The sequence below is a fragment of the Chlorocebus sabaeus genome, chromosome 26, assembly GCF_047675955.1.
Source record: "Chlorocebus sabaeus isolate Y175 chromosome 26, mChlSab1.0.hap1, whole genome shotgun sequence".
NCBI classification, from domain to species: Eukaryota; Metazoa; Chordata; class Mammalia; order Primates; family Cercopithecidae; genus Chlorocebus; species Chlorocebus sabaeus.
The window spans coordinates 18,666,156-18,685,313 of record NC_132929.1 but is presented as its reverse complement, the minus strand read 5'-3'; the positions used below and the strand labels follow the sequence as shown (position 1 = coordinate 18,685,313).

At 41.8% G+C, this 19,158-nt stretch overlaps 1 protein-coding gene and 1 pseudogene across 7 annotated transcripts in view; both read left to right on the top strand.

Annotated features, from left to right (window-relative positions):
- The window catches only part of TTBK2 (tau tubulin kinase 2), a 180,339-nt gene that overhangs the window by 115,373 nt on the left and 45,808 nt on the right, over positions 1 to 19,158 (top strand). For all 7 annotated transcript variants that reach the window (XM_008016878.3, XM_008016880.3, XM_008016879.3 and 4 more), the window contains one exon: positions 12,537 to 12,694. In XM_008016878.3, coding sequence (XP_008015069.3) covers positions 12,537 to 12,694 — 158 coding nt within the window. The remainder of the gene's footprint in view (positions 1 to 12,536; positions 12,695 to 19,158) is intronic.
- On the top strand, positions 5,920 to 12,526 carry LOC103245754 (keratin, type II cytoskeletal 8 pseudogene; annotated as a pseudogene).

The following is a 19,158-nucleotide window of genomic DNA, read 5'->3' as shown; positions in this document are numbered from 1 at the left end:
AATAAAGGCTGAAGTTTGCTTTTGAGAAGTTTTATATTATTTTGTGAAATTACATCAAGTTTATCTGTATGTACTTAGTATTTATGTATGATTCTATTTTCCTAACTAGCTTTTAAATCCTGGAGAAACAACTATGTCTTATTGTTTTAACCCCATATTACACCTGGCACCTAAATTTTCAACAAATGTTAGGTAAATTTAATTGAGTCTTTACCAACAGTCTCCTACACAGAGAATACAAGAAAAATTAACCCTATAAATGATTAAATACTGTTTTCTGTCTGTTAAAATAAATGTGAAGATATCAGAATTATAAACAAGATTAAAGCAGATATATTCCTATAAATATTGTTTTTGTTAGATTCTGAATATTATAACAACTATAAGAGACAGAGTGTTTCAACCACAGTGGTTCATGCTTGTAATCTCAGCACCTTTGGGAGATTGAGGCGGGAGTATCACTTGAAGCCAGGAGTTTGAGACCAGCCTGGGCAACACAGTAAGACCCTGTTTCTACAAAAAACAAAACAACAACAACAAATAACAAAAAAATTAGCCAGGTGTGGTGGCATGCACCTGTAGTCCCAGCTACTTGGGAGGCTGAGATGGGAGGGTTGCTTGAGTGAATCAAGGCTGCAGTGAGCCATAATTGTGCCACTGCACTCCAGCCTGAGTGACAGAGTGAGACTCCATCTCAATAACAATAGTAACAATAATAGGATCACATGATCCTGATAAGAACACAAATATCTTTATTAGAGTATTCAAATTATGTTAAGCATCACTTAGCAAGTTGAGAAGACTAATGAAATCCATAAATATTCACACTGTTGGTGAAACTGAAACTAAAATGTGTATCTCAACCAGTTCACCCACTGCTACAGCATTGCTAATATCAGAGGATAGGATAGAGAGGAAATGCAAAGCTAAGCAAGCTTCATTAATCTTCTTAATATACTTTCCGGGTTTAGGAATGGGACTATATAAATGTAGATTACGTCAAAATGCAGTAGATTTGCCTCTTGCTTTGGGGGACATAGAGCAGTTGTAGGATCCTCTGACTCTGATAACATCTGAATTACATTTTTCTGAGGGCACAGATGCTACTTGTGAGGCAAACAAGAAAAAAGGTTAAGCTGAAAACAGGGGGGAACCTCCTATCAAATAGAGTGGTAAAGGAAGGTCTCTTTCTAAAGCTACCATGTAAGGCCAAGGGGTGCCCAATCTTTTGGCTTCCCTGGGCCACATTGGAAGAAGAATTGTCTTGGGCTACACATAAAATACACTAACACTAATGATAGCTGATGAGCCAAAAAAAAAAAAAAAAAAAATTGCAGAAAAATCTCGTAATGTTTTAAGAAAGTTTACAAATTTGTGTTGGGCCACATTCAAAGCCATCCTATGTTACGGGTTAGAGAAGCTTGATTGTAAGCCAAGCCCCAAAAGATGGGATTGTGTTGGCCATGTGAAGAGCAAAAATAAGAGGCAGAATGTTAGAAGCCGAGGGAAGAACATGCACATGCGTGGGCCCTAATGGGAGAAAGGACTGAAAGGAGACAAGTTGGCCAGATGGTAAATAAGGAGAGAGAACAGGTTGAGGTGAGGTTGGAAAGAGTCGGAAACCCAATTATGCAGGGCCTTGTAGGCTTTTTTAAGGAGTTTGGATTTTTATTCTAAGTACAACACAAAGCCTTGGAAGTGTTACAGACAAGAGCATGGTGATCCGATTTGTGCTTTAAGAGGATTACTTTTGCACTTATGGGCATCCAAATGAAACAAACGAGAATCAGAGACTAGTTGGGAAGGTACTGAGATAAGCTGAGCTGTGCCTTGCAAAGAAATAATTTTTTTAAAATCAGTGTCTTTTTTTTTTTTTTTTTTGGAGACATAGTCTTGCTCTGTTGCCCAGGCTGGAGTGCAATGGTGTGATCTCGGCTCACTGCAACCTCCGCCTCCTGGATTCAAGTGATTCTCTGCCTCAGCCTCCCTAGTAGCTCGGACCACAGGCACATGCCACCACGCCCAGCTAATTTTTGTGTAGAGTTTTTATAGAGAGAGGGTTTTGCCATGTTGGCCAGGCTGGTCTGAAACTCCTAGCCTCAAGTGATCCACTTTGGCCTCCCAAAGTGCTGGGATTACAGGTATGAGCCACCATGCCTGGCCTAAAAATCAGTGTCTTAACTCCATAAAGGTTCTTGATCATATAATACACGAGTCAAGTTGTACAACTCTCCTAGGCAACTCTTAAGAGTAACTTGAAAATCCAGGATCTGCCCACATATTGACACTGCTGTCTTTAATACATGGCCTTTTACTATTATCAGGAAAGCGAATAGTTGGATGATGGCTTAGGGGTTTTACAGGCAGGCCTGGAAGTGATCTACAACACTGGTGTATGCCCAATAGTCAGAACTCAATCACGCTGACCCAACTCTAACTGCAGGGGAGGCTAGGAGATAGAGTATTCCCTTGTGGCCAGGAGGCAAGATGATGATGGCCTTGACTTGAGAGAAGTAGTAGAGATGGAGGGAAATGGGTGACTTCTTGCTTCGGCCCTGTTAGCCTTATCTCCTTTCATTCCCCATTGTACTTATATGATCTAGTCATATTAGACCCCTCGATGCAGTCAAATGAGATTACCAGCTCTTCTCCCAGTGTGCCCTGCCTGGAATGTGCCTCTGTTTCATAACACTGCTTGTCTTGTGAAATTGAAAGCCCAGCTCAAATGTCAGTTTCTCCACAGTCTCCTCTGATCCCTTCCATTCCTTCCGTATTCCATACTGGAGTAATTTCTTCTGTTCAGCTCTTAGAGCAGCAGTACTTTGTTTTGTCTCTTTATTATATAAGCTCCTTAAGAGCCAGGGCCTTGCACATTTATCTCAGTTTTCTCAAGAACATAGCACAATGATAGGCGTTTAATAAAAGTGAAAAATTCATTAAATCTGCTTGATTTTTGCTTCTGTTGAATGTAAACCACCCAAAGACAGGACTATGTTTTGTTAACATTTATATTCCTAGCACTCAGGACAGTAGGCAGTCAATGTATGTCTGAAACAAAGAGTAAATATTTGATGTAGCTGTAGAATACAATAGAGTCACACTGTGTTTACATGACTCACTTAAATTCAGCTGTGTGTTCAGGAGGTAGAAAAATCTTAACATCTGTGATTCTGCCTGCCCTTTGGCTTAGTCATGCCTTATGGTGAGGGTAATGATTTAGTGCCCTCAAGCATCTGCTTTTCTCTCAGTCTTCTCATTGACAGCAGTCCAGTGGCCCCAAATCAGGCTGCACCAAGTATGAGTCCAATAGTTGAAAGCAGAGTACTTTTTTTAGTACAAGTGTGACTGCTGTCTGCAGCCAGCTTACTTTATCCACATCACATTCATCTGAGGAAAAGACATCTATTCTGGAGCTGGAGGAAAAACTGGCTCTGTTGCACCTATGGAGAAATGGTAGTATTCTGTACTTTATGGACATTTTAAGGTGCTTTCAAGGATAATTTCAACTATATGCTGTTTTTACCTTGCCTGCTGACTGGCTGTAACTCTTCTATAGTAGAAATAGTACCATACTTAAAAGACCTGTTTAAATTGGTGCTTTGCCACATACTGTTTAGATAACCTTTCTAGATCTCAGTTTTGTAGTCGGTGAAATGGTGGAAATACTGACTTCACAGCATTGTTGTTAAGATTTTTTTTTTTTGAGACGGAGTTTCGCTCTTGTCACCCAGGCTGGAGTGCGATGGTGTGATCTCAGCTCACTGCAACCTCTACCTCCCGGGTTCAAGCAATTCTCCTGCCTCAGCCTCCCAAGTAGCTGGGATTACAGTCATGTGCCACCAGGCCTGGCTGCTTTTGTATTTTTAGTAGAGATGGGGTTTCACCATGTTGGCCAGGCTGATCTCTAACTGCTGACCTCAGGTGATCCGCCCATCTCGGCCTCCCAAAGTGCTGGGATTACAGGTGTGAGCCACGGCGACTGGCCGTTGTTAAGATTTTTAATGAGGTAATTACGAGAATAATTCGTAAATTTTAAAGTATCATGTAAATGTTAGAAATGTAAGTGGTTGGCCGGGCGCGGTGGCTCAAGCCTGTAATCCCAGCACTTTGGGAGGCCGAGACGGGCGGATCACGAGGTCAGGAGATCGAGACCATCCTGGCTAACACGGTGAAACCCCGTCTCTACTAAAAAATACAAAAAACTAGCCGGGCGTGGTGGCGGCGCCTGTAGTCCCAGCTACTCGGGAGGCTGAGGCAGGAGAATGGCGTAAACCCGGGAGGCGGAGCTTGCAGTGAGCTGAGATCCGGCCACTGCACTCCAGCCTGGGCGACAGAGCCAGACTCCGTCTCAAAAAAAAAAAAAAAAAAGAAATGTAAGTGGTTTTACATGTACCTCCGTGATGCTGCATTTGCTTATAATCATCTGTGTTTCTTTTTTTTTTTTTTTTTGCACTCCTAGTTGGAGTACAGTGGTACAATTTTGGCTCACTGCAACCTCCACCTCCTGGGTTAAAGCAATCCTCTCATCTCAGCTTCCCAAGTAGCTAGGACCACAGGCATGCACCACCACATCTGGCTACTTTTTAAATTTTTAGTACAGGTGGGGTTTCACCACATTGGCCAGGTCTCAAACTCCTGACCTCAGGTGATCTGCCCGCCTTGGCTTACCAAAGTGCTGGGATTACAGGTGTGCGCCACAGCACCGTGCCTATAATCATCTCATTTTTCTTCACTGAGCATTACCTTCTATGTTAGTAGAACTTCTTCTATTTCCTCTTTGCTGCTTTGTCCTGTCACAGCAATAAGAAAATGTTGTTTACCTTTTTTATTGGCCTTGTGAGGAGGCACTGAAAAGCCTTAGTGTACTATATTTCCAGGCGGTTTACCGTTTGGACTGATTGAGCCCCTGAAAGGGAAGACTGATATCAGCCAGCACTTTTGACTGAGTAAGTGACCATGCTGCCTTACCCTGCCTCAGGTCCTGGGGCAGCCAACCATGGGGGGCACTTCTGAATCTCCAGTATCTTGATATGCAGTCATGCGCCACATAATGATATTTCAGTCAATGATGGACTGCGTATATGACAGTGGTCCCATAAGCTTATAATACTGTGTTTTTACTCTACCTTTTCTATATTTAGATATATTTACATACACAAATACTTACCACTGCGTAACAATTGCCTACTGTATTCAGTACAATAACACGCTACACAGATAGGTAGCCTAGTAGCAATAGGCTACACTATATAGCCTAGGTGTGTAATCGGCTATACCATCTAGCTTTGTGTAAGTACATTTATTAGTCAGGGTTCTCTAGAGAGACAGAACTAATGGAATATATATATATATATATGTAAAGGGGAATTTATTAAGTATTAACACACGATTGCAAGGTCCAACAATAGGCCATCTGCAGGCTGAAGAGCAGGGAGAGCCTGTCCGAGTCCCAAAACTGAAGAGTCTGGTGTTGGAGGACAGGAAGCATCCAGCATGGAAGAAAGATGTAGGCTGGGAGGCTAGGCCAGTCTCACCTTTTCATGTTTTTCTGCCTGCTTTATATTCGCTGGCATCTGATTAGTTGGTGCCCACCAAATTAAGGGTGGGTCTGCCTTCCCTAGTCCACTGACTCAGATGTTAATCTTTGACAACACCCTCACAGATACACCCAAGATCAATACTTTGTATCCTTCTATCCAGTCAAGTTGACACTTAGTATTAACCGTCACAGTACACTCTATGATATTTGCACAATGAAATGCCTGTGGACACATTTCTCAGAATGTATCCCCATTGCTATGTGACACCTGATTTAATGATGAAAACAGGTAAAGGTTGCAACTTCTTTGACTCATTCTCTTTATTTTATTTTATTATTATTATTATTATTATTATTATTATTTTGTTGGCTTAGTTTGCTAGAGGATGGGTGCATTTAAATTTTTTTCTTTACCAATGTTGCTAAAATCCCCAAGAAGAGCACAGAAGTAAAGAATGTGTGCAGTCCACTCCGTCTGGGATCTCTGTCTGGTTTGGCCCACGTGTCCCCACTCCTGCCTCCACCATGTCCATCAGGGTGACCCAGAAGTCCTACAAGATGTCCACCTCTGGCCCCCAGGCCTCCAGCAGCCTCTCCTACACGAGTGGACCCGGTGCCTGCATCAGCTCCTCGAGCTTCTCCCGAGTGGGCAGCAGCAGCTTCTGGAGTGGCCTGGGTGGAGGCTGTGGTAGGGCCAGTGGTATGGGAGGCATCACCGCCGTCACTGTCAACCAGAGCCTGCTAAGCCCCCTTAACCTGGAGATGAACCCCAACATCCAGGCCGTGTACTCCCAAGAGAAGGAGCAGATCAAGAGCCTCAACAACAAGTTTGCCTCCTTCATAGACAAGGTGCGGTTCCTGGAGCAGCAGAACAAGATGCTGGAGATCAAGTGGAGCCTCCTGCAGCAGAAGAAGATGGCTCGGAGCAACACGAATGACATGTTTGAGAGCTACATCAACAACCTTAGGCGACAGCTGGAGACTCTGGGCCAGGAGAAGCTGAAGCTGGAGGCGGAGCTTGGCAACATGCAAGGGCTGGTGGAGGACTTCAAGAACAAGTATGAGGATGAGATCAATAAGCGTACAGAGATGGAGAATGAATTTGTCCTCATCGAGAAGGCTGTGGATGAAGCTTACATGAACAAGGTGGAGTTGGAGTCTCCCAGGAAGGGCTGACTGACAAGATCAGCTTCCTCAGGCAGCTGTGTGAAGAGGAGATTGGGAGCTGCAGTCCCAGGTCTTGGACACGTCTGTGGTGCTGTCCATTTACAACAGCCGCTTCCTGGACATGGACAGCATCATCACGGAGGTCGAGGCACAGTACGAGGAGATTGCCAACCGCAGCTGGACTAAGGCTGAGAGCATGTACCAGATCAAGTATAAGGAGCTGCAGAGCCTGGCTGGGAAGCATGGAGATGACTTGCAGCATACATAGACAGATCTCTGAGATAAACTGGAACATCAGTGGGCTCCAGGCTAAGACTGAGGGTCTCAAAGGCCAGAGGACTTCCCTGGAGGCCGCCATCACAGATGCCGAGCAGCATGGGGGAGCTGGCCATTAAGGATGCCAATGCCATGCTGTCTGAGCTGGAGGCCGCCCTGCAGCGGGCCAAGCAGGACATGGCACAGCAGCTGCTTGTGTACCAGGAGCTGATGAACGTCAAGCTGGCCCTGGACGTTGAGATCGCCACCTACAGGAAGCTGCCGGAGGGCGAGGAGAGCCGACTGGAGTCTGGGATGCAGAACATGAGTATTCATATGAAGATCACCAGCAACTGTGTAGGTGGTCAGAGCTTGGTCTATGGGGACCTCACAAGCCGCGGCCTCAGCTACAGCCTGGGCTCCAGCTTTGTCTGTGGCATGGGCTCCAGCTCCTTCAGCCGCATCAGCTCCTTCAGGGTCGTGGTTGTGAAGAACGAAACCCGTCATGGGAAGCTGGTGTCTGAGTCCTCCAACGTCCTGCCCAAGTGAACAGTTGTGGCAGCTCCTCCTAGCCTGCCCCTCCCGCGGCGGCTGCCGCAGAACCCCAGGAGGGAGGCCACTGTGCAGGTTAACACAGGGAATGGGAGACCCGCCTGAGGCTCCGCCCTAGCCCTCAGCCATCCGTGTGGGAGTTTACTACCTGGGGACCCCGCTTGCCCATGCCTCCAGCTACAAAACAATTCAATTGCTTTTTTTTTTTTTTTTTTCGATCTAAAATAAAACCTCAGGTAGTTCTGCCAAAAAAAAGAAAAAAGAATGTGTGCATTTCTTTCCCACTATTGCATCTACTTGTCACTGAAGTAGGGCAAATTTCTTTTGTAGTAAATAATCTGCCTTTGAATCAGCCAAGCCAACATTGCCATTGTGCTCCTCTGCTTAAGTGCTTTATTGATCCACTAATTTACAATTTATTAACTGAGAATTCAGGAATCAGGATTGTTAGTGAGTTCTTAATATCACCTTACACATAATTCTTGGTTTTGCAAAAGCTGGACTTGGTCTACACTCTCTTTGAAAGGGCAAACTGGGGTTTCACATGGAGGTAAATATGATACAGCTATTGATTGCACTTTGTGCTAAGGATAAGAGGAGTGCTTCACTAAGGCATTGTGTGTATGTCAGATGACTGACTGCCATAAAGAGTAAGGGTATTTCAGGTAGTAGGAGCTGGCACCAAGCATCTATGTAGGCTGCGTATAGGTATATAGTCGATTTATTTTAGAATAATATATTTTTGTTGATTTTTTCTAGTTATTTAAAGTTAATACGTGGTCATTATAAAAGTTTTAGAATTATAGAAAAATAGTAAATTCACATTACTCAGAATCTCATTATCCTGACATAGTAATTGACTTTTATTGTTTATTTATTTATTTTGAGACAGGGTCTCACTCTGTCACCCAGGCTGGAGTGCAGTGGCGTGATCTCAGCTCACTCCAAACTCTGCCTACCCGGGCTCAAGTAATCCACCTCAGCTTCCCAAGTAGCTGAGACCAGAAGTGTACACCACCACACCTGGCTAATTTCTTGTATTTTTATTAGAGACAGGGTTTCACCATGTTGCCTAGGCTGTAATTGACTTTCATTACTTTGTATCTTGAATAATTTGCTTTTGAAAAATCATTGTATTGAATATCCCATCAAATTTTAAATGGACTGCTTCTTATTCATAAGTGCAAGTAGAAGAGGGATTGACACAAATAATCCACACAGTGGCCAAATAAAAAGTAATGCAGGGCTGGGTGCATTGGCTCACGCCTGTAATCCCAGTACTTTGGGAGGCCGAGACAGGAGGATCACTTGAGGTCAGGAGTTCAAGACCAGCCTGGCCAACATGGCAAAGCCCCATCTCTACCAAAAATACAAAAAAAATTAGCTGGGTGTGGTGGCATGTGTCTGTAGTCCCAGCTACTTGGGAAGTGAGGCAGGAGAATCTCTTGAATCCAGGAGGCAGAGGTTGCAGTGAGCAGAGATTGCAACACTGCACTCCAGCCTGGGCAACAGGGAGTCTCAAAAACAAACAAGCAAACAAAAAGTAATACAAGGTTGAATATCCCTTATTTGAAGTGTTTTGGATTTCAGATTTTTTAGGATTTTGTATTATTTTGCATTATATTGGTGGAGCAACCCAAATCCAAAATCCACAATGCCCCAGTGAGCGTTTAATTTGAGCATCACGTCAGTACCCAAAGTTGTGTTTTGGAATATTTCGGATTTTTGATGTTCAGATTTGGGATGCTCAATCTGTATAGCATTTTTGTCTGTTCATTACCTTCTTCAAGTTCTCCCTCCTCTTTTCCTCCTCTTCACACAACTTCCCCTTCACTTAACTGCCTCCCTTCCCTACATCCATTTACAGAAGATTCACTTTCCCAAAGATGATTGCTTCTGGTGTTTCTCACACTGTTTCATCAGTTACTCCTCTGGCAGCCAAGTATAAGCGTATTTCTCAAGAAGTCTGGGAATAGCCTTACAGTGTCAACCATAAGTCCAAAATTTCTTTGTATTCTCCTGGTTTATCTTAAAGGTTCATTTAAATTTTGCTTTCCAACTTCTTTGTGTTCATTGTATTATAAAATATTATAATAAATGTCATACCTCTGTGTAAAATACTCCAGGAAGCTGTGCCACATTGTCAAATCTCTTTAAATTCTCTCTGGCATATGGCTGCATCCCCTGGGGGTACCTGTTACCCTAGTTTGAGAAACTTAGACTCTAAATGTAGATGAATTTGTATTTTCTAAGAATATATTAAGTAAAAGAAGGAGTCAGATGTATACTAGATTTTCAGAGATTATCAATGAAGAGATATGGGACATGCCTTTTAGAGGGAAGCTTTGGAATCATTTGGAAGAGTTTTTTCGGGTTTTTCCCTTCTCCCTTTCCAGTTTGAGAATTACTGCCACAGTGAGCCCCTGTTCTGATGGGAAAGTGCTTTGTTCCCCAATGATATTGGGATATAAAAAAGAAGGAGAGGCCGGGCATGGTGTCTCACGCCTGTAATCCCAGCACTTAGGGAGGCCAAGGTGGGCGGATCACTTGAGGTCAAGAGTTTCAGACCATCCTGGCCAACATGGTGAAACCCCATCTCGGCTAAAGATACAAAATTTAGCCAGGCGTGGTGGCATGCGCCTGTAGTCCCAGCTACTCAGGAGGCTGAGGCAGGAGAATCGCTTGAACCCGGGAGGCGAAGGTTGCAGTGAGCTGAGATCGCACTGCTGCACTCCAGCCTGGGCAAGATAGTGAGACTCCGTCTCAAATAAAATAAAATAAAATAAAAATAATAAAAAGTAAAAAAAGAATGAGAGCTATTCAAATTTAACAGACACACTCATATATATATACACACAGACATATATTCACACACTACATATACTGTATATACTATATGGATGACTTACAAGGTAATTTTTATTCTAGAATCTGTTTGACTAACTGAATTAGAGTTTTTTGTTTTTATTATTTATCATAGCCAAACATGATGTAACACATTCAGTTACCAGAAAAGTAAGTCCTTGACTTGTCCTGTTTCTACTATTCCAGTCTGAGGAAGGTTAGGATTTAGCGCCACCCTGCTCCCAAATTAGAAAATTATTTTCTAGATTAGAAATGTTTTTCTCTAAAATATCTGCAGAGCTCTGCCCAGTCTGACCATTTGTTCCCACTAGGGTGCCTTTAAGTGCCTCAGTGCTTTTAGCTTTCCTGTTTCTTTTGTTCTGTGTTCGCCGTCTTTCTGTCTCCTGCTGCTGGTGTCTAATATCACCATCATAGTAACAAACTGTTTCTAATTTGAGGTCCAGTGACATAGAATACATTTTCTAAGACATATAATACTATGATAGATGTAAGAAAATAATTCCATGTTAAAAGGACATCTGACATAAAAACCACTTAGGATCATTTCTGTTGCAGCACAATATAGACAGAGAATTTAGCAGTGGCAGTCTAAGTGCTCATATAGCAAGGCTCCCCTGGATGGGGATTCCACCTTCCAGGAAGCGTGCATCTCACTCTGTGAGAGCCTATGAGAACCTTGATTTCAGAGTTAGGAGAGAGGGTCAAAGGTCTGGCACTTCAATTCCCATATCCTAGGTTCCAGTCCATCTTTATTTCCTCCTTTGTGTTTTCTACAGCCCTCTACCTCTGACATTTGGAGAAGTCTAAGTTGTAACGTAGGTGACTTACATAAACAAAAATAGGACCCATAGGCTGGTGTCTCTTGATATCTATATGCTGATGACACCCAAATTTATATCTGCATTTCCTATTCCTCCCTAAACTCACTGCTTTCCATGTCACTGCATTGACCCAGTGACTCAGGACAGAAATCTATGTCCAGTTCTTATCACCTTTACTGTTACCATGCTGGTTTAGCTGACAGTAATCTCTTAACTGGTCATCTTTTCCAAGTACCCTCATTCCCATCCCTGTTTATGGCATCTATTGACCACTCAATAGCTGAAGTAATCTTTTTTTTTTTTTTTCCTTGAGAAATGTTCTCATTCCGTCACTCAGGCTAGAGTGCAGTGGCACAATCTCGGCTCACTGCAGCCTCCGCCTCCCAGGTTCAAGCAATTCTCATGCCTCAGCCTCCTGAGTAGCTGTGATTACAGGCGTGCACTACCACACCCAGCTAATTTTTGTGTTTTAATAGAGACAGGGTTTCACCATGTACGCCAGGCTGGTGGAGTAATATTTTTAAAACCTAAATCAGACCTGTGTAAAATCCTCCAAAGCAGTGCTGATTTCAGGTCTGGGTAGGAAATGCACAAGATGAATCTCAGAGGACAGGATACTAACAGTTCCAGAAATGATGAGGAGAGAATGAAGCTATAATCGTAAAATTGGAAATGGTGCCTACCAACAGAAACAATAAAGGTCTTTTATGAAATCCTTCTCAAGAACACATCAAACTTTAGGAATTGAAAGACAAAAAATGAAATTATACAGAATATATATCAAACTAACAATATAAATCAAGCGATGTTTTGGTAATTTGTATATGGAGACACACAAACATGCACACACATATTTTAAGAATTTTTTAAACCTACAAAAAAAAAATGGAGGAAAGCACAGTGAACTTCTATACTCCCCTTACCTAGACACATCACCTGTTAACGCTGGCTACTTTTTTAGGTTGAAACATATAAAAATGTCCTTGTTTTGTTTTGACAAATAAATGATAAAATAGATGGCTCAACTGAATGTACACTAACATAGACACTTATAAACAACACATATCCTTTAGCCAAACCATCTGAGAGTAGGTTATAGATATGTTGCTTCATTATGTATCTCTCAAAAACAGAAACATTCTACACAACTGAGAAAAATCAACATTAATTCAGTATCATCATCCACATATAGTTCCTATTCAAATTTCTCAATTTGAACCATCAGTTTTTAAAGAAAATCACATTACAAAATCATTTTGTGAGTCTGGTGTGCTTTCTCATAGAATAAAGCGACTGTTTACTGTTCACTTACTCTAGTTTTCTTCTTTGTGGTTTAGCTTCTTACATCCGTGTTTGACAATAGCATCAAGACTTTTGGAGTAATTGAGAGTGACCCATTTGACTGGGAGAAGACTGGAAATGATGGCTCCCTAACAACCACCACTACTTCTACCACCCCTCAGTTGCACACTCGCTTGACCCCTGCTGCAATCGGGTATGTCCTAAACAGATCATTTGGTGGTGTCTTTCCTGGATGCATTACATTTGCAAACATTTATTTCATCCGGATTCCCTCAGATGACCAAATGCTAAGACATCAGGGAAAGCCTATGGATCTCCTCGAATTAACATTGCTCTTATGTACGCCTTTGGAATTACTTGCTTTAGATAGTACTAATAGATTATACTGTGAAATGGGAGCTTAGAGCTTATATGACTTGTTGATGTCAAATTTATAATGGGTTTTCTTCAAAATGAGGACCAGCATTAGTTGTATTTCCAAATAATATATGGAACCCTGAAAAGAATGTGCCACAATTATATCTATACTGTGCCAAAGTTTAGTGGGAACAAAGTATATAGCATGTTCTTCTTAAAGTGATTTAACAACTTTCATAATGTATTAAGAAAAGGTTATGATCTGTTTCCGTGATCTTAGTTTTTTATTGTTAATGTTTTTTCCTCTACATGTATTAAATAGTTTCCTTTTATCTTTTATTTTGTCTTTTTTTTTTTTTTTTCTTCCAATTTTTTTACCTGCTTTGGTTGTTTCAAACCTTTTGGTCAAAAAAAAAAAAAAAAAAAAAAAGTAAATACCTGAAATACTGATGCAGAAGGATCACTTGAGCCCGGGAGTTAGAGGCTGCAGTGAGCTGTGGCTGTGCCACTACACTCTAGGCCATGCAACAGAGTGGGACCCTTCTCTGGGGAAAAGAAAGTGAACAGGGACAAATTGTCATACAATTTAAGTTAATTGGGATATTATACCACTAATCCATTGCTTTTATTTTTATTTTTTTTACTTTTTTAACGTGGAGTTTCGTTCTTGTTGCCCAGGCTGGAGTGCAATGGCGTGATCTCGGCTCACTGCAACCTCCGCCTCCCAGGTTCAAGCGATTCTTCTACCTCAGCCTCCCAAGTAGCTGGGATTACAGGCCTTTGCCACCACACCTGGCTAATTTTGTATTTTTAGTAGAGATGGGGTTTCACTATGCTGATCAGGCTGGTCTCAAACTCCTGACCTCAAGTGATCTGCCTGCCTCGTCCTTCCAAAGTGCTGGGATTACAGGCATGAAGCACTGCACCGGCCTGATTTTTTTTTTTTTTTTTTTTTTTTTTTTTTAAGAGATGGAGTCTGGCTATGTCACCCAGGCTGGAGTGCAGTGGCTATTTGTAGACACAGTCATAGTGCACTGTGGCCTCAGATTCCCGGGCTGAAGCAATCCTCCTGCCTCAACCTCTCTAGACTACAGACATGCACCCTTGTGTCCAGCTCTGATTTTTATACTGAAAGATGGGATCTCTAGAACTTGTTGAATCATCGGAAGAGTTTTCGTAGACTCACGTAACTGAATAGTATCACTGACTATCTTGTCTAAGCAGATGTTTTTTAAAAACACCTGTTCCTGGGACCTGCCCCAGACCTGTTGAATCAGAATGCCTAGAGGTGGGGCACAGAAGTCCGTATGCATCACATACTTCTCATGCTTATCAGAGTTTGGGAGCCACTGCCCTAGTCCAGCCACCCTATCTTACAAGTGAGGAAATAATTCTAACACTGAAGTAAATCCAACTTTAGGTAAATATTAGTGGCAGAGCTGGAGCCAGTCCAGAAATTTTGTTCTAGTGTTTTTGTCCTTCCCCTTTGATTGTTGTTAGAAATAAGTCTCAAACTTGCAAAAATTCAGGTGATAGCACATCAGGGACCTAAAGACAATGAAGGCAGTTTATGTTCCCATCTTCCAATGTTTCCTCCAAAATAACACAGAACAGCAAAGAAAGAAAACTACAGCTACGCAGAAAAACCATGTCCTCAGCATAACTTGTAGAAGATGTCCAAGCTTCAAAATAACTGTAAATAAAAAGGAAAATATGAGACCACAAATCCTAGTGCAGTATCTTTCATGCTCTTGCCTCGCCTACCCCTGCCAGAAGACTTTATAAAGACAGATCAAGAAAAACTGTGGGGAAGACGGAAATTAGCAATGGGACGTAAGGTTGATCTAAAACCAATGCCATACTCCAGGTGTCTTTCGATCCAAAAATAAATAAATAAAACCAGTGCTAGAAAGACTAAACCCATGCTAATAAGGAAAATACTAAAAAGTGTCCTGATAGATCAGATGATGAATTTCAGGGAAGTAAAAATATGCATAATTTGAAAGAAAATAAAGGGAGAAGTGTGCTTCGTTAGTAGAGTGGTAGAGGAAAAAAGATGTATCAATTTGGGTCCAGTCAGGAGACAGAAACTACACAGTAATTTGAATAGGAAAAAAATTAAAGAATTATTTAAAATTTTTAGTATTACACAATAATTGTACATATATATGGGATACATGGAATATTTTAATACATACATGCAATGTGTTATGATCAAATCAGGGTCATTAGGATATCCATTACCTCAAACATCTATCATTTCTTTGTGTTGGGAACTTTTCAAACCTTCTAGCTATTTTGAAATATACGTGAGTATTTTTGTTTGTTGGTTTGTTTTTTTTGTGACAGAATCTCACTCAATCACCCAGGCTGGAGTGCAATGGCGCAATCTAGGCTCACTGCCACCTCCACCTCTCGAGTTCAAGCCATTCTCCTGCCTCAGCCTTCCGAGTAGCTGGAATTACAGGGGTGCGCCACCACACTCATTTTTGTATGTTTAGTAGAGATGAGGTTTCACCATGTTGGGCAGGCTGGCCTTGAACTCCTGACCTCAGGTGATCCACCTGCCTTGGCCTCCCAAAGTGCTGGGATCACAGGCATGAGCCACCGTGCCCAGCCTACATAAGATATTGTTAACTATAGTTAATAATAGTCAATAATAGGGAATTGGAATAACTTGGGATTGATTAATAAGAAATAAAGACAAATGTACAGAATACAGATACAGGAAAGCAGATACAAGGTCTAGCCACGATGCCTAGGACTGAGTGAGATTAAACCTCCAAGCAAGAGCTGTCCCACCCCTACTCAAGGGCTGAGGTTCAGACCTTATTGGGAGAGGAAGAAAGGAAATCAGAATTGATTGAACTCAGGAAAGAAATAGAAGGAAAAGACAAAATTATCTCAGAATTGAAGAATATGTTATAAGGTGCACAAAGGAGAATAGACTTAAGTGAAAATTTAATAGAAGTCATTGAATAAGGACAAGGAAAAAACCTGGAGAGAATGAAAATGAGATAAAGAAACAACTCAGAAGAGTTAGAGAGAAGGTAGTGCAAACTGAAGGCAGAGAAGAAATAACATTCAGGTTGTTGGAGTGCCTGAAGAAGAAAAACAAAATAATACCAGTTAAAACTGAGAAACCAAATAGCAGAAGATTAAATTTAAAAACAGCGAACTGCCTGGGTGTGGTGGCTCACACTTGTAATCCCAGCACTTTGGGAGGCTGAGGCGGGTGAGTCACAAGGTTAGGAGTTTGAGATTAGCCTGTCCAATGTCGTGAAACCCCGTCTCTACTAAAAAATACAAAAATTAGTTGGGCTCGGTGGCTCATGACTGTAATCCCAGCACTTTGGGAGGTCGAGGCGGGTGGATCACGAGGTCAGGAGATTGAGACCATCCTGGCTAACACGGTGAAACCCTCTCTACTAAAAATAAAAAAACGAAATTAACCGGGCGTGGTGGCGGGTGCCTGTAGTCCCAGCTGCTCAGGAGGCTGAGGCGGGAGAATGGCGTGAACCCGGGAGGTGGAGCATGCAGTGAGCTGAGATCGTGCCATTGCACTCCAGCCTGGGTAACAGAATGAGACTCTGTCTCAAAACAAACAAACAAACAAACAAACAAAAAAAAACACACAAAAATGAGCTGGGCGTGATGGCGCACACCTGTAGTCCCAGCTACTTGGGAGGCTGAGGCAGAAGAATCGCTCAAACCCAGGAGGCAGAGGTTGCAGTGAGCCGAGATCGCGCCACTGCACTCCAGCCTGGGCAACAACATGAGACTCCGTCTCAAAAAAAAACAAAAAACAAAAAAACCCACAGAGAACTAAGAGCATTTAAAAAGGTTTATATCCAAAGATAAGCATTAGAACAAAAAGGCGAACCTCCTGAAATACTCCCCCAAAATTATTTATAAATTAAAGTACAGGCCAGGCACAGTGGTTCATGCCTGTAATCCCAATACTTTGGGAGGTCAAGGTGGACAGATCACTTTGAGCTCAGGAGTTTGAGACCAGCCTGGGCAACATGGTGAAACACTGTCTCTACAAAAAATACAAAAATTAGCCGAGTGTGGTGGCATGCACCTGTAGTCCCAGCTACTCCAAAGGCTGAAGCTGGATAATGGCGAGCCCAGGAAGTAGAGGTTGCAGTTACCTGAGATCGCGCCACTATACTCCACCCTGGGCAACAGAGTGAGATCTTGACGCAAACAACAACAACAACAACAACAAAAAACTGGACAAAGGATACATCTTGTAGAGGAAGAAATGTAGCAAATGTAGCAAGATACTGTACACATAATAATAAAATACTATGACAAAGCTTTCCCTCTATGTTCTCTTCTAGGAGTTTTATAGTCTCAGGTCTTAACATATAGGTCTTTTATACATTTTTAGTTGATTTTTGTGTATTGTGTAAAATAGGGGTCCAATTCCTTTGCATGTGGAAATCCAGTTTTTCCGGCACCGTTTGTTGAAGAACACCATTTATTGGACCCCATTGTGTCCTTTTGGTGCCCTTGTTGAAAATTAGTTGACCAAGTAAGATATCTGCACTCTCGTGTTCATTGCAGCATTATTTACAATAGCCGAGATACAGGAACAACCTAAATACCCATTGATGGACAAATTGATAAAGAAATTATGTGTATGTGTGTGTGTGTATTGTATACATTTGTATATATACACACACACAATGGAATATAGATGTATAAATACATACACACACACATAATAGAATACTACTCAGCTTTTTAATTTTTCTTTTTCTTTTTTTTTTTTTTTTTTTGAGACAGAGTCTCGCTCTGCCGCCCAGGCTGGAGTGCAGTGGCCGGCTCTTGGCTCACTGCAAGCTCCGCCTCCCGGGTTTATGCCATTCTCCTGCCTCAGCCTCTGGAGTAGCTGGGACTACAGGCGCCCGCCACCTCGCCCGGCTAGTTTTTTGTATTTTTTAGTAGAGGCGGGGTTTCACCGGGTTAGCCAGGATGGTCTCGATCTCCTGACCTCGTGATCCACCCGTCTCGGCCTCCCAAAGTGCTGGGATTACAGGCTTGAGCCACCGCGCCGGCCTTTAATTTTTCTATGTTTATTTTTTGAGACTGAGTCTTGCCCTGTTGCTCAGGCTGGAGTGCAATGACACGATCTCTGCTCACTGCAACCTCCACCTTCTGGATTCAAGCGATTCTTCTGCCTCAGCCTCCTGAGTAGCTGGGATTACAGGCCTGTGTCACCACACCTGGCTAATTTTTGCATTTTTATTAGAGATGGGGTTTCACCATGTTGGCCAGGATGATCTGGAACTCCTGATCTCAGGTGATCCACCTGCCTCAACCTCCCAAAGTGCTGGGATTACAGGCATGAGCCACAGCGCCCAACCTTATTCAGCTTTTAAAAAGAAGATCCTACCATTTACCACAGCATAGATGGAACTAAAAGACATGCTTAGTGAAATAAGCCAGACAGAAAGAAAAATGTTGCATGATCTCATTTGTATGTGAAAAAAACATATATATACACACACACATATACGTACATCTATATATATATGTATATATATATATGCACTCAAATGCACAGAGATTGAGAATGAAACAGTGGTTACCACAGGGAGTTCAAGGAGGGAGGAAGGAAAGGAAATGGGGAGATGTAGGTCAAAGGATATAAAATAGCAGATATGTGGGATGAACAAGTGTGGAGATCTAATGGACAACATAAAGAATAACCTTAATAAAATTGTATTTTCAGAAGACTTGGACATATCTTAAATAAAAATAAAATTGTATTAGAGATTTTTGTTAAATAAGTAGATTTTAGCTGCTCTTTATCACAAAAAAAGTATGAGTTGATAGATATGTTAATCTGTTTCCCTATAATAACCATTTTACTGTCTGTGTATCCTATTACATCATGTTACAAAGCTCAGATACACACAATTTAAGGAAATAAAATACTACAGCAGACTTAAGATCAAACATATCAGTCACAGCAATAAATATACATGGGCTTAAGTCACCTATTAAAAGGAAAAGGTTTTCAGTTTGGGTTATATAGCTATATTCATATGCTGTATATAAGAGGCACACACCTAAAAACAGTAAGAAAGAGATGGACAAAGATATATCAGAAAGATAGAAAAGAGAAATGATCCTAATAGCAGATGATGTAGAATTCAAGCCAAAACAAAAAAACTTACAAAAGATGGAAGGGTACTTTTTAATGCCAAATGCCACAATTCACAAGTGGGATACAAAATTTTTTAATATTTAGTCACCAGAATCATGACACTCACCTTCAGGAAACAA